The sequence below is a fragment of the Gopherus flavomarginatus genome, chromosome 17 (assembly GCF_025201925.1).
Source record: "Gopherus flavomarginatus isolate rGopFla2 chromosome 17, rGopFla2.mat.asm, whole genome shotgun sequence".
NCBI classification, from domain to species: Eukaryota; Metazoa; Chordata; order Testudines; family Testudinidae; genus Gopherus; species Gopherus flavomarginatus.
Genome location: NC_066633.1, coordinates 1001300 through 1015238, shown reverse-complemented (window position 1 = coordinate 1015238; position 13939 = coordinate 1001300). Strand labels below are relative to the sequence as shown.

Here is a 13939-nt window from a genome sequence, read left to right as displayed (position 1 = left end):
GCTGAGATCCAAATAAGATGTTGTTGTATAAAACCAGGAATGGATAAATCTGTCACCTTAGAGTCTAAGGTGCCACAAGTACTCCTGTTCTTTTTATGGATCCAGACTAACACGGCTGCTACTCTGAAACCTGTCTGGTTTGGTTACCCAGGGCCTGCCCCAAAGCCTAATGTTGTCAATGGGAGTCTTTCCATCCATTTAAATAACAGATTGGGGTTGTATCATACACCCATATTTCCTACCTGAGTATAGACAACTTGCTGTACATGCACATACATACAGGATGTGTTATACATGCAGTACGGCATGAGGAATACACACAGCTGGCTTGCAAAATAGACTTAAAGAAGTGATGTAATTTCCCTGAGTTTTCTGAGATAAGTGTCTCTCTGCCAGTCACAAGTGGGAATGCTAAGAAAAGGCACAAAAGCAATATTGAAATGTCAGAAACTTGAAGGAAACTGAACGCTGAGCATGGCATTCCAATTGTGAAATTTGTGTAGCACTGGCAAAAGCAGTGGCTTTGTGTCTGCTAGGTCAGTGGCTCTCAAACTTTCCAAATGACTATATCCCTCTCAGGGCTCTGATTTGTCTTGCATACCCCAATTTACACCTCACTTAAAAACTACCTGTTTACAAAATCAGACATACAAATACAAAAGTGTCACAGCTCACTATTCCTGAACCATTGCTTATGTTCTCATTTTTACCATGTAATTATAAAATGAATAGCTTGGAATATAAATACTGTATTTACATTTCAGCGTGTAGTACATAGAGCAGTATAAACCAGTCATTGTCTGTATGAAATTTGAGTTTGTACTGACTTGACTAATGCTTTTTGTGTAGCCTGTTGTAAAATTGGCAAATATCTAGATGAGCTGATGTACCCTCTGGAAGACCTCTGCGTAGCCCTGGTTGAGAACCACTATGCTAGTGCTGCCTGAGTAGTTCGCTCTAACACTAAGAAAGTCCTGCAGCAGGTCAGGGCAGGACAGAGGGATTAACGTAACAGATACAAAAAATAATCCAGACTGGGCATTTTGCCACCTAGAGTCATTTTGCCACCAAATATTGCCACCTAGAGTCATAACATTTAATTTAGTAACTTCTGTCACACACAGCTCACTCACCACGCAGACACTTCCAGAAGCTGCACTTCCTGCCAGTTTTAAAGTTGTAGGAGATAAACTTGAGTTACAGGAAAAATATAGATGATGGCCAAGTGATGGATTGGAACTCAGCATTTACTTGTCTTACTTTTTATAAAAAGATTCCTGAGAATTATTCCAACCCTCCTGGGTGGGTAACTATCACAGTTCAGTTTTTACCAAAGCTGCAGTACTTGAATTGGAATAAAATGAGTGATCCCGTACCCCGTCCTGCTCCGCAGAGTGATGGTGCCCACCCTGCAAAAAGAGAGATTCGGGTGTCTCAGTTTCTTCTCCTCAGTTTATTGATGTTAAGGCCAGAAGGGACCTTGATGATCACCTGTTCTGAGCTCCTGCATTGCACAGGCCAGAGAACTTCACCCTGTAATTCCTTCTAGTGAGGGAACCCTCCTTCCCGGGTACACAAGTAACTGTTCTCAGACCCAGCATTTTGTTGGTGGGCTGATTAGCCCACCTTTTACAAAGACATTTCCATTCTCTCAGCTCTGCTTCTGGTATTCCACTAGCAGCAGTGAAACGGGATAGGTGACACAAGGGCCTTGCCTCACTCCCTAAAAACTCGAGTCCTGCCATGAGTAACTGACAAACAACGAAATCTGCAGAGAGCATGTTATAGTTTTACAAAATCGAGCCTGAGCCCTCCGATGTGGATGTTTGTGATTCAGTTTCCCAATATTTGGGAAATATTCATGCCTTTGACACCCCCCCCCAATACTACGAGACTCTGTTCTACTTCCCACAGCTGCCACTGGGGACCCCCTTCCATTTCTGCCTCCCCTTTAGTGGTCCTCTGGAAGAAAAAACCCAGTGGCTTTCAATGCAGAGTCCCCATGTGATGTCTCTGAGAGCAGCTGATTGGCCTGGCCCCTGGCTCTTGATTTACAGTGGGGAGGAGCCTACTCCCCATCAAATTTCCAGGAAAGATTTTCTAGAGAATGAGCAACCCTGCCTACCCTCCATTCTGAGCCAGGGGAGCAGCATCAGACAGTGAGATGAGGGAGTTAATATGTCATGCTTTGATCCCCACTCAAGCGTTTGCAGCTCTGGTCTCAGCAGAGATCAGGCTCCAAGCCTACTAGTGTTTGCAAGTCCAGAAGACATGGGATTCCTCTTTGCCTTATCTATTCATCCTGCTTTGAAAATCCTGCACTGCTGATGTGCCATGTCTGGCTCCCAGGCTCGAGACACGTACAAATCATTGCTAGTAGTCATTGGAACCACTCATCTATTTCAGAGAAAATATCTAATAAAAACAGTGATTATCATTCCATTAAATGTACAAGCAACATGGATATTTGCTTCAGTTTTATGGGGAAAATATATTATTCTCAGTCTAACTTGGGGCAGTTTCTAGCCTTGATCTTTGCTTTGAGACCCACATCCTCCATGTTGTTAAAATTTTGTATTTCCATGTCAGGAATGTAGCGAGGCAAAGGTCACGGCTGCCTCAGCAGGATGTGCAGCTCTCAAGCCGTTTTTAGAGCTGGGTTTTATTTAGTGCCCTCAGCCTCGTCACTCCATGAACCTCAATGTGCAGGTTTCTGGCTCCTAGCAAATATGGCCACTAGAATGTATTCATCTAGTGTCTGTGGGTTCCCTAGTGCTTTTCAGATAGGATGGTCTCTCTATGTGAAACTCATTCAGGAATACTCAGGCCTTACTCAGACAAATTCCCGTTGAAATCATCAGTCCCTAGTCTTCAGTACACTCGTGTTTCTGTCTTCATCCACTTTCTGCCAAACAACAGCATTGTGGATGGGTCTCTCCTGTTCTCCCATGCTACGTGTTAGCATCACAGCACACAGGCAGTGGTTGCCAGCTGTCAGCTGGCTTCATTTGACATTTACTTCTCACACTGATGCACACATCCTCCCCAGCCAGAGTCTCCTTGTGTGTCATGATCAAATCAGCAAGGCCCAAGAGGCTATCAGGGAAGCATAATGATGTGCGTTTGAGTTCAGCTTTACTTCCCCACGATACACACAGTAGCATCTCCAGCAGATGAGAAGCATTTTTTCATCGACAAAGAACCCCAAGCCCCAGCCCACTCCATCCCCACAAAATGAATGTCACAAGACATTTTTCCTTCCATTGTTTAAAATAGTGAAAGCCCAATGCTCCCCATTCCCTCTGTGAGTGCACATGATTTCACATAGCTCTGGATGAGTGCACCTTCTTCTCCATTCAAATATTTATCCACTGGCCACAAAAATAACTCTTCAATGAGCAACATGAGCCTTCACAAACCTTCCCATCGAAACATCAGTCTGGAAAGTTAATGATGCCACAGTTATTGAAATGACAGAAATGCTCTTTAATCGTTATACAAAAGCCGCCTCTTGAACTGAAATACATGGTAGGTGCATGTGAATCAGCTCCTAAAATGAATTAAAAGTATAACTTATTAATTCCCAAAATACAATATTTGAACGTATCAAAATTATAGTTTTTAAATTTAAAGACCTACAGAATAGTATATTAAAGTTTTTTAATGAAAATCAATGGTCTAGTGAAATTCATATAAAATAGACCTATTTGACTGCTGTGAATGATAAATTTTGGCCACAGATATTGATGTGGACACAGAAGTTATTTCAATGAGGACAAAAATATGCACTTACTCATAAACCTTTGGCATGGCAGTTGGGCTTTCTCACTACTAACCACTAATGCACACTACAAATATATTTATGCTATAAATGCTCATACACAGAGTCTAATATATACTTACATGGACCCATGCCTACACACACTCATAGAAGCACATGTACAGGCCACACATAAAATCATAAAATCGTAGGACTGGAAGCGACCTAGAGCGGTCATCTAGTCCAGTCCCCAGTAGGCAATTTATTCCAGTGTTTAACCACCCTGACAGTTAGGAAATTTTTCCTAATGTCCAACCTAAACCTTCCTTGCTTCAATTTAAGCCCATTGCTTCTTGTCCTGTCCTCAGAGGTTAAGAAAAACAAATTTCTCCCTCCTCCTTGTAACAACTTTTTATGTACTTGAAAACTGTTATGTCCTATCTCAGTCTTTATCATGTACTTGAAAACTGTTATCATGTCCCTCCCCCCACCTTAGTCTTCTCTTTTCCAGACTAAACCAACCCAGTTTTTTCAGTCTTCCCTCATAGATCATGTTTTCTAGACCATTAATCATTGTTGTTGCTCTTCTCTGGACTTTCTCCAATTTGTCCATCTCCTTCCTGAAATGTAGTGCCCAGAACTGGACACAATACTCCAGTTGAGGCCTAATCAGCGCAGAGTAGAGCGGAAAAATTACTTCTCTTGTCTTGCTTCCAATACTCCAGCTAATACATCTCAGAACGATGTTTGCTTTTTTTTGCAACAGTGTTACACTGTTGACTCTCATTTAGCTTGTGGTCCACTATGACCTCCAGATCCCTTTCTGCAGCACTCCTTCCTAGGCTGTCATTTCCCATTTTGTATGTGTGCAACTGATTGTTCTTTCCTAAGTGGAGTACTTTGCATTTGTCCTTTTCGAATTTCATCCTGTTTATTTCAGACCATTTCTCCAGTTTGCCCACATCGTTTTGAATTTTAATTCTATCCTCTAAAGCATTTGCAATCCTTCCCGGCTTGGTATCATCCGCAAACTTTATAAGTGTACTCTCTATGCCATTATCTAAATCATTGATGAAGATATTGAACAGAACCGAACCCAGAACTGATCCTTTCAGGACCCCACTCATTACATCCTTCCAGCATGACTGTGAACTGTGTGAACCACTGATAGCTACTCTCTGGAAATGGTTTTCCAATCAGTTATGCACCCACCTTATAGTAGCTCCATCTAGGTTGCATTTCCCTAGTTTGTTTATGAGAAGGTCATGCAAGACAGTATCAAAAGCTTTACTAAAGTCAAGATATATCACGTCTACTACTTCCCTCCTATCCATAAGGCTTGTTACCCTGTCAAAGAAAGCTATCAAGTTTGTTTGACACGATTGTTCTTGACAGTCTATGCTGACTGCTACTTATTACCTTATTATCTTCTAGATGTTTGCAAATTGATTGCTTAATTATTTGCTCCATTATCTTTCCGGGTACAGAAGTTAAGCTGACTGGTCTGTAATTCCAAGAGTTGTCCTTATTTCCCTTTTTATAGATGGGCACTATATATTTGCCCTTTTCCAGTTTTCTGGAATCTCTCCCATCTTCCATGACTTTTCAAAGATAATCGCTAATGGCTCAGATATCTCCTCAGTCAGCCCCTTGAGTATTCTAGGATGCATTTCATCAAGCCCTGGTGACTTGAAGACATCTAACTTGTCTAAGTAATTTCTAACTTGTTCTTTCCCTATATCTGAGCCTACCTCATTTTCACTGGCATTTACTACGTTAAATATCCAATCACCACCAACCTTCTTGGTGAAAACCGAAATAAAGAAGCCATTAAGCACCTCTGCCATGTCCACATTTTCTGTTACTGTTTTTCCCCCCTCATTGAGTAATGGGTCTATCCTGTCCTTGGTCTTCCTCTTGCTTCTAATGTATTTGTAGATGTGTAGTGCAGTGAGAGAGATTATTGGGGTTTTTCATAATATGCAGAAATGCAGAAACAAGTAATATGTTAAAGGTTACCTCTGGGGCTGCAAAAATATTATAAACAACCAATTTTACACTACATAGATTTGATTAAAAGAACTTTTATATTTTTAATAACATTTATATTTAAAATTTCTTCCTTTTGCAACCTTAGAGGTAATCACAGTTTTTAAAGTCATATAATGTACAGCATAGAATAATCAACAGGGCCTGATTCTGCAAATGTTTAAGGACACTCACATGAGTAGTCCCATTGACTTCAGTTACAGTTACATGCATACTTAAGTGCTTGCTGGATTTTGGCCTGGCATTTATGCACAAGGTCTCATTTAACATGATATCATCTGACTTAGGGTTAATTTTAAGTTTTAAAACAAATGAAGGATAATAGCTGAGTTCATTATCTTAAGGGGATGTATTGTTACTCCATGAATATATCCTTTCAAAAGTCCTATTCTCTTAGCAAACCAAAGAGAATGTTCTGATAGTTTTCGTTTCTTGACAGTTAAAAGTGATGATGAGGATGGAGATGTTAAACCAGCCAAAGGACAAGCAAACCAAGGAAAAGGGAGTGATGATGGAAAAGACCCAAGGAGACCCAAACGACCAAGGACAATACTTACAACACAGCAGAGAAGAGCATTCAAAGCATCCTTTGAAGTGTCTTCAAAGCCATGTAGGAAGGTAGGCTCTTCAGCAGAGACCTGCAAACAATCTGGTTTTCTGCTGGTAGCCCACAGGACACAATGCCAAACTCTGTGGAAGATCCTTACACAAGGGAAATATTTGTTTGTTCAAAAATTTGCTAATAAAACATGAACTGATCATTTACCGTTAGAGTCTCAGCAAGCATGTGGCCCCTCCAAAACTGAAGAAGTCACTTTTCCAAGGAGATGAGTGCACATCCCCATTCTGTAATTATTGTTCCAGCTTTGGCTTTACAAAATGTAACCAGGATGTTTAGTCATTTATAGCAGATAGGACTGGAAAAAATATTTGCATCACTGGTAAAACTGGCAGAAAATCACCTCTTTGTGAAAGGCAACATACTTTGCTGTTTCTGCTCAATTTTTTTGCTGTCTGAAGTGTGTCTTCACTGTGAAAAGCAACCTTTACCTGCATCTATAGAAAATGTGTCACTTGGGATAAGTGTGATGTGTCTCAGGGTTGTCATTTGCCTTTGTTTGCAGTGACAAATTGTGTTTATTGACCAAAATATCAAAATTTTATTCTTAGCCAAATTTACAAACCAGTGTTTCACAGGTTAAAAAAAATAACGACATGATCTCTCTCCTGACCCACCTACTTAGGTGTAAGTTAATTCTTCTTTAAACATTTCCTCCTGTAGGTCAGAGAAACGCTAGCAGCTGAAACAGGACTCAGTGTGCGAGTTGTCCAGGTCTGGTTTCAGAACCAAAGAGCAAAGGTAAGTTGTTTGTCCAGATCTCAAAAGTAAAGCCTGAAGCACATGTACAGTACTCCCAGGAGCAATGGCCGCCATGCACAGCTCTTCCCTTTCACTAAAAGGTCTACGTCACCGAGATAACCAGGCAGGAATTAGGTTTTATAAAACCGTTTTGTGACATGTGGGCTCCTCACAAGTACATATTTCTGCATGTGCTGCACAAACTGCGTTCATGTAGGAATGCCCATTTTCAGACATCTGCACCTAGAGCAGAGTGGTCCAAGCAATGCTAGATAAGGACTAGTTTGTATATGCAAATGTGGAACTGCAAACCCAAATGTATATGCTCAAGAATGACAGTTGAGCCCCTGATGGGATGTACCGGAATATACACACTCTGTATTGATAGGTTTGACATTTGCACAGAGTTTTGTAACTAAACCAGCTCTTTCCATTCAAAGCCATGAGATTCTCCTGTGTTTCCTATTTTATTCAGATGAAGAAACTAGCACGGAGGCATCAGCAGCAGCAGGAGCAGCAAAATTCTCAGCGACTAGGGCAAGGTAAAGCCATGTTTGTGATGGAACCAAGGAGAAGGGAAGAGGCTTTATGGGTTTATTGTGGCGTGTGAGGGAGGGAACATACAGCCATGTGTACATTCATACAGATGATATCTCTTTCTGTCGTGCACAGTGACCTATACTCACAGAGAGAGGTTCTGTTCACACAGACCAGGCCCTCTGGTTACACCTATGTCCTATCATTGGGCCAAACCCCCTGGGTCCCTACTCAAGTCCCTGCCATCCCCTCCCCGTGGTCAAACCTGCAGAGGGATAGGGGTTTGGGGGAGTCCCCATCCGTGGATCCCTCAAACCAGTTTTCCCCCGCCACAGAAAAGGGTGCCACAGCCACACTAAATCTGAGGGATCCACAGGTCATTTGTGAGGTGTGAGGAGCAGGGCCATCCCTACCCATATGCAAAGTATGCAGCTGCATCGGGCACCACCAAACTTGGGGCACTATATTGCCTGGTGCCCTGCGCAGGTGTGTGCTGCTCCAGCCCCTGCCCCACCTCTTCCCCAGGCCCCCTGCCCCTGCTTCATCCCAGCCCTGCCCCCACTCCACCCCTTCCCCAAAACCCCAGCCCTGCTCCAGTCCCTGCCCCACCTCTTTCCCAGGCCCGCCGCCCCCACCCCAGCCCCTCCTTTTCCCACCCCTGGTCAGCCCCAGCCCTGCCCCCACTCCACCCCTTCCCCAAAGCCCCAGCCTGCTCCTCCCCACCCTCGCCTCTGCCCACCCCGGAGGACTGCAACAGGGCCAGGCCTGCACTCACCGGTGGCAGGAAGTGCAGGGACCCACCCCATCTGCACCACTGGTAAGTGCTGGGGAGTGGTTCCCCTCAGCCCCCCAAGCCAGTCCCCCCATGAAGGCCTGGGGCCCCACACACACACACCCCCCACAGGGGGGGCTGCATAGGGCACCAGAATAGCTAGGGACGGCCCTGGGAGGAGGCCCTGTGTCTGTGCAGTGGCCCAGTGTCAGGTGGCTCCTTAGCAGCGGCTGCTCAGGACTCATAGGCAGCAAAGTGTGCACAGATGCTAATACTGTACAGTCTGGAATTGCACTGCTCCTCTGGGAATGCTGCATGGGAACGGAAAGGGGAAGCTGTCTGGACCTCCCAGCCTACTTCTGAGCCATTCCCGTCTCCACATTCTTCCTAGCGCATAATAAAAACTGAGCAAGGGCCTCAGAGCCTAGCTCATGGTCTGTGAGCAGGGTATGGGAGCTGCTGCTGTGCACCATCTAGCTACAGGCAGTGGAAGAAGCTGCCCTGCACACTTGTTCTCAGAGCTGTCCCAGTGACCTACAACAGCTGAGATTGTGGGTAATTTATGTGCATTTACAAAATCTCCTGATTGCAGCCAATCCTGCTGGCTGTCCATTCCAGTGGGGTTGGAGTGCGCAATAGCAGTGTTAACTGGGCAGCCTTGCTCTCTTTGGATTCTCAGCAGCCTATACTCTGAGCTGCTCACTAGTATAATGAAATGCACGGCTTCATTCCTCTCTAGCACTTTATCACAATTCCTGGTTATTTGCACTGCTGTGGTGTGACAGGCAGCATCAGGGCTCCATTGTGCTGGGCACTGGGGAGGCATGTCTCTGACCCAAAATGCATACAGTGTAATTGGAGAGAAGACACAACAAGTGATGGAAGATTGAGCAGGAAGTCTAATCATTCTACATCAGCCTCATCAGAGTCAGGGTCAGGGGTTTGGGAGGCACCTCTGATTCCAGGGAGCCATTTGCAGCATTCATTCTGTCGTCCTGTTCCAGGAGCTAGGAATCTCTGAGCAAGAGATGAAAAAAGATGCCCTTTCTGATTGTACCAGACCCTGTCATTAAGGGTCCAAGTTTTTACTTTTTCTGCATCCACAATCAAGACCGGCTTTTCCAAGGAGCTGGGTGGGAAACCTGGCCACTGACTTTGCTGCCTAAATGAGAATTGAGCTGTTTTGGAAATCTGGCTCTAACTGACCCGCAAGATAAATGCTCCCCTTAACACTGGGATCTCCTGCTGGCTGAGTTGCAGCTGAGTATGTGGTATTTGGGGAGCAGCGATCTGGTGAATGCCTAACTCTGCCTGGTCCCTCACATTCACCCCCCAGCAGACAGATATTTCCAAGCACTGCTGGTTTCTGAACTCTGGGCACAAACAGAACGACTTGGCCATCGCACTGGGTGCTCTGGGCTTTCCTGTAGTTCCTTTAAAATCTAACTGAAATGGGATTTTCTCCCACAAAGTGGGATTGAGCTGCTGATTTTTCCTTGGAAGAGCGATGCTGCAGTAGAAGGACCTGGAGAGCTGGACAGTGTGACAAAACTACAGCTCTCTGGAGGACACATGGTTTCTAGCAAATGGTGATGACTTACTACACTGTCTTTGACTCCTCAGCATTAACACCATCACGCACTGTTTTAGTAATTCCATCTCACTAGTGGCCTCGCATTCCAGTGTAGCACAAAGTGGGCAGTAGGCAGGGTACAAACCCCATGTGTGCTACTTCCTGGCTAAGCTGCGAATGGATTCTGCTGTTTGTTTTGCAGAAGTAATGTCCAACCGAATGGAAGGGATGATGACATCTTACACACCACTTGCACCACCACAGCAGCAGATTGTAGCAATGGATCAAAGCAGTTATGGCACGGACCCATTCCAGCAAGGTCTTACCCCTCCACAAATGCCAGGAGACCACATGAACCCCTATGGTAAGGCTCTCCACTTACCACCACCCTGGGAGCACCACTTATCTGTCTGGCAGTTCAGACTCCAAAGGTTCAGCCTAGTGATTTATTTTTTCAATATTTTTTCTTCAATTTGTGCTGGAGCATATATTGAACCAGCATTGTTTTTATTATTATTTATTTATAGGCACAAAAAATGAGTAGGAGAAAACCTGTTCCAGGCTCTAGACACCCTTAACAAATATTTCAAAATATAGTTCTTAGCAATCACTAATCCAGCAATGTTACCTCTCCCCCTGCCCACAACAGAGTCAGCCAAGACTGACCAAACAGAAAATAAACAGCACCAGAACCCCCTCCACCCACCCTCATGGTCCTTCCCTTTCCCCCAAAGCTCAGAGAAAAGCAGGCATTTTGCAGCATGCTCCAACAGAGAGAACTAATCTTGTGGTCCCCAAATGCAAAAATTACCATCTCCATAAATGCCCTCAAATTGTATGCTGACTTGTTAAAGAGCAGCTCTTGTATTGCTGCGAGATGTGCCAGGACAGAATATTCCCTCCCGGACCAGGGGTGGCTCTACACATTTCGCTGCCCCAAGCACGCTTGGTGTGCTGGGGCCTGGAGCCGCCTCTGTCTCAGACTTATATAATACTCTGATCTAAGACAATTACTGGCTTCTACCCATTTCCCACTCACCACATCACATGGCCAAGTGTAACCAAATGGCACCTTTTACATGGTACTGCTAATGCTACACGAATGTAAAAAGTGTCATGGTTAGTACAGGACTATTACAGTCTGGCATTTAAATCTGATTTAAGAGGATTTTTCAAACTGTGATAGTGACCTTGTAGCCCATCATGGCTCAGTTATGTCACTTTAACTTCTATGAAGTATGGGTACATTGGTATTGAGATGGATACACAGCTCTCTCGGTAACACTCACTGGAGTGACATGCATGCAGCAGGAGGAAAGCAGACTCTGCTGTGTGCAGTTGTGTTAGTTGCAGAGAGGTGCATGCACACTGGGCAGTTTGGTAAATGAAACAGAGGAGTCTGAATTTCAAGTGTATTTCATAAAGAAACTTGAAGCCCAAAGGAACTTTGGAGGGGTCGGGTTTGGTGGCTAACATTTTGCTCGGCTCGCTCAATGAGTCCCCACTAGAGAAATGGTCTGTTCCTCAAATCAAACACAAAGAAATACAATGCAACCATTTCAACTGAGTGCCACTGGAGCACTTTCTGGTGCCCTCCCAGGTGGACAGTTGACATTTCAGCTGCGAAAGGAGATAAAAGGCAGTATTGTCTCTGTTCCAAAACAAAACTCCATTGCATTTGCAGATAGGACTTTTACTACATTGTGTCTGAGTGAGGAACATTTTTTCCCAAAGAGCCATTTCCAATTGTCAGCACTGGGGGCCTGATCCTGCATTAATTGACTACCCAACCTTTCTGTTGTGGAATGCAAAGTCCCAGCTTTTGAGGAGCATGTGATCCTCCCTCCTCTCTGTTGGTTGTCTGTCAATTAAAGAGCTTTTTATGTGCTGGAGACAGCAGCGTAAATGAAGCGCTTGCAGATTTCCTCCTCCTGTGCAGCATCAAAGCCATCAAAACACCTAGAATTTGATCTCCAGTCCCTGTTTAAGAGCAGAGCCTTGCAGAAAAGTTATTTTATATTAGCTTAGGAAAAGAAAAGAAAACGTATTAGCTTTTACTTTCACTTGTAACAGACATTGTGCCTCAGAGTGCCTGAGAATCCTGAATCTGTATTTCTCTCTCTGCACAGAACCAAGCTTAATATGTACATTTTGTTTGCAGGAAACGACTCCATTTTTCACGATATCGACAGTGATACCTCTTTGACTAGCTTGAGCGACTGTTTCCTTGCCTCCTCAGAAGTTAATTCCATGCAGGCTAGAGTAGGAAACCCCATTGACAGGCTGTACTCTATGCAGAGCTCGTATTTCGCCTCATGAAAATAATAATAATAAAACAAACAAATAGCTGGCGTATCTTTAGCAAGGGACTTTTTGCAGAGCAGACTCTACAGCCATATGTTGCCCAGCTCTTCCTTCGCAGTGACTCCTGCCGCCTCTGGACTGCCACGAGCGTTTTTAGGAGGACCATATATTAAATCAATCAATCAACCCACCAGTCCCTCAGCCCTCCTCCCCCATACACATCCTCAGTTATCCAGCTTGGACCAGGCCACGAGAAAAGCATGGGACGAGTGGAACACCCAGCTCTCCAGCAGACCTTGGTTTGGTTTGAGCTCCGCATTGTAAAGGAAAGGACGGTGTGAAAAGCTCGACCTTTTTCCTCCTTTCTTTCTTCCTTTCGTTTGGATATTTAACCTTTTTTTTAAAAGCCACTGACACTGACATCAGTCGACCATATGACAAATAAATCAAAGAAACTGGAGCCTCCTCCCCTTTCTTACTGCATGACTCATACTATGTTGTGGATAAATTGCCATTTGAACTGTGAGAAGTTAATGTAAATGTGACGTTCAACATTTGTTTCCTTTCTACACTTTTTCTACATAACCCTCGGTCTGCTCCTTAGTTTATAGCCCTTATACTGTATGATACTTAGAAAAACTGGTTAACAAGAAGCCTTGTGGTGAAGCCAGTGATTTCATAATTGAAAAAGGTCTATGACCCTGGAGAGAAGCTGCATGTTAGGGACAGATGCATTTAGATTAGTATTAATCTTGAATAATTAAAACAAAAGGTGCTTACACGACACAGAGCTTTATTTAATTTTTAATGTGTGAGAATAAACATTTACTTTTATTTGTAAGAAATTCAGTGCCAACTTTCAAGCCTAGCCTGTGATTGGCAACCACGTGTTGTTCATTCTGTTCTGTTTATTTAGGTTTTGCATGAGACATAAATGTGCTACGCTCCATTGTCCATCTGGAATAAGTAAAACGTCCTTTAATTAATTTTCTTCCTTTGTCAAGGAAAGCACAGGATCTAAAATCCTAGCCCAGGCCCTGAGAAGTGTCCTTGAAATGTGCACCAAGTGACAAAGAACACAGAGAGCATGAGGCTCTGTCACGAGCCTGAGCCTGATCTCACTTATGCAAGTTTCACACTGATGGGACTCTATTGCCTCCAGTAGTTACTCCAGACCTACGCTAGAAAAATGGGAGGAGACCTGGGCTCATTATGCAGAGATAAAGACGACTGTCTCAACAGCCCTTTTGAAGTTTGACAGCTATTATAGATTTTTGTAGGGCATAAAACATGATACATAATAATATTGTAGTTATAACTATTGCCTGCAGACAATAATTATCAGGTGGAGAGCCAGACAAATATGGCCATGTCTTAGTGAGGAACAGTTTGGCAAGGTAATAGAAGTAATGATAGGGTGTGTTCAAAAACGAATAAAGGTGAGGCACGTCAGGCCCATTCTTAAATAAATACATTCAAAGCTCTGACCATACCAGCGAAAACCAAGTTCAGCATGCTGGTTAATTTAACTCCTGGTGTGTGATGCATGGTGCAGGCTCAGGGGCTGCAGTCACACGAGACACA

At 43.9% G+C, this 13939-nt stretch overlaps 1 protein-coding gene across 1 annotated transcript in view; it reads left to right on the top strand.

The window, feature by feature from the left end:
• Positions 1–13603, top strand: part of LMX1B (LIM homeobox transcription factor 1 beta) — a 126692-nt gene extending 113089 nt beyond the window's left edge. The window contains exons 4-8 of the mRNA XM_050926737.1: positions 6249–6427; positions 7092–7169; positions 7645–7711; positions 10254–10415; positions 12213–13603. Of these exons, the coding sequence (XP_050782694.1) occupies positions 6249–6427; positions 7092–7169; positions 7645–7711; positions 10254–10415; positions 12213–12370 (644 nt within the window). The 3' untranslated portion in view covers positions 12371–13603. The remainder of the gene's footprint in view (positions 1–6248; positions 6428–7091; positions 7170–7644; positions 7712–10253; positions 10416–12212) is intronic.
• The last annotated feature ends 336 nt before the right edge of the window (positions 13604–13939 follow it).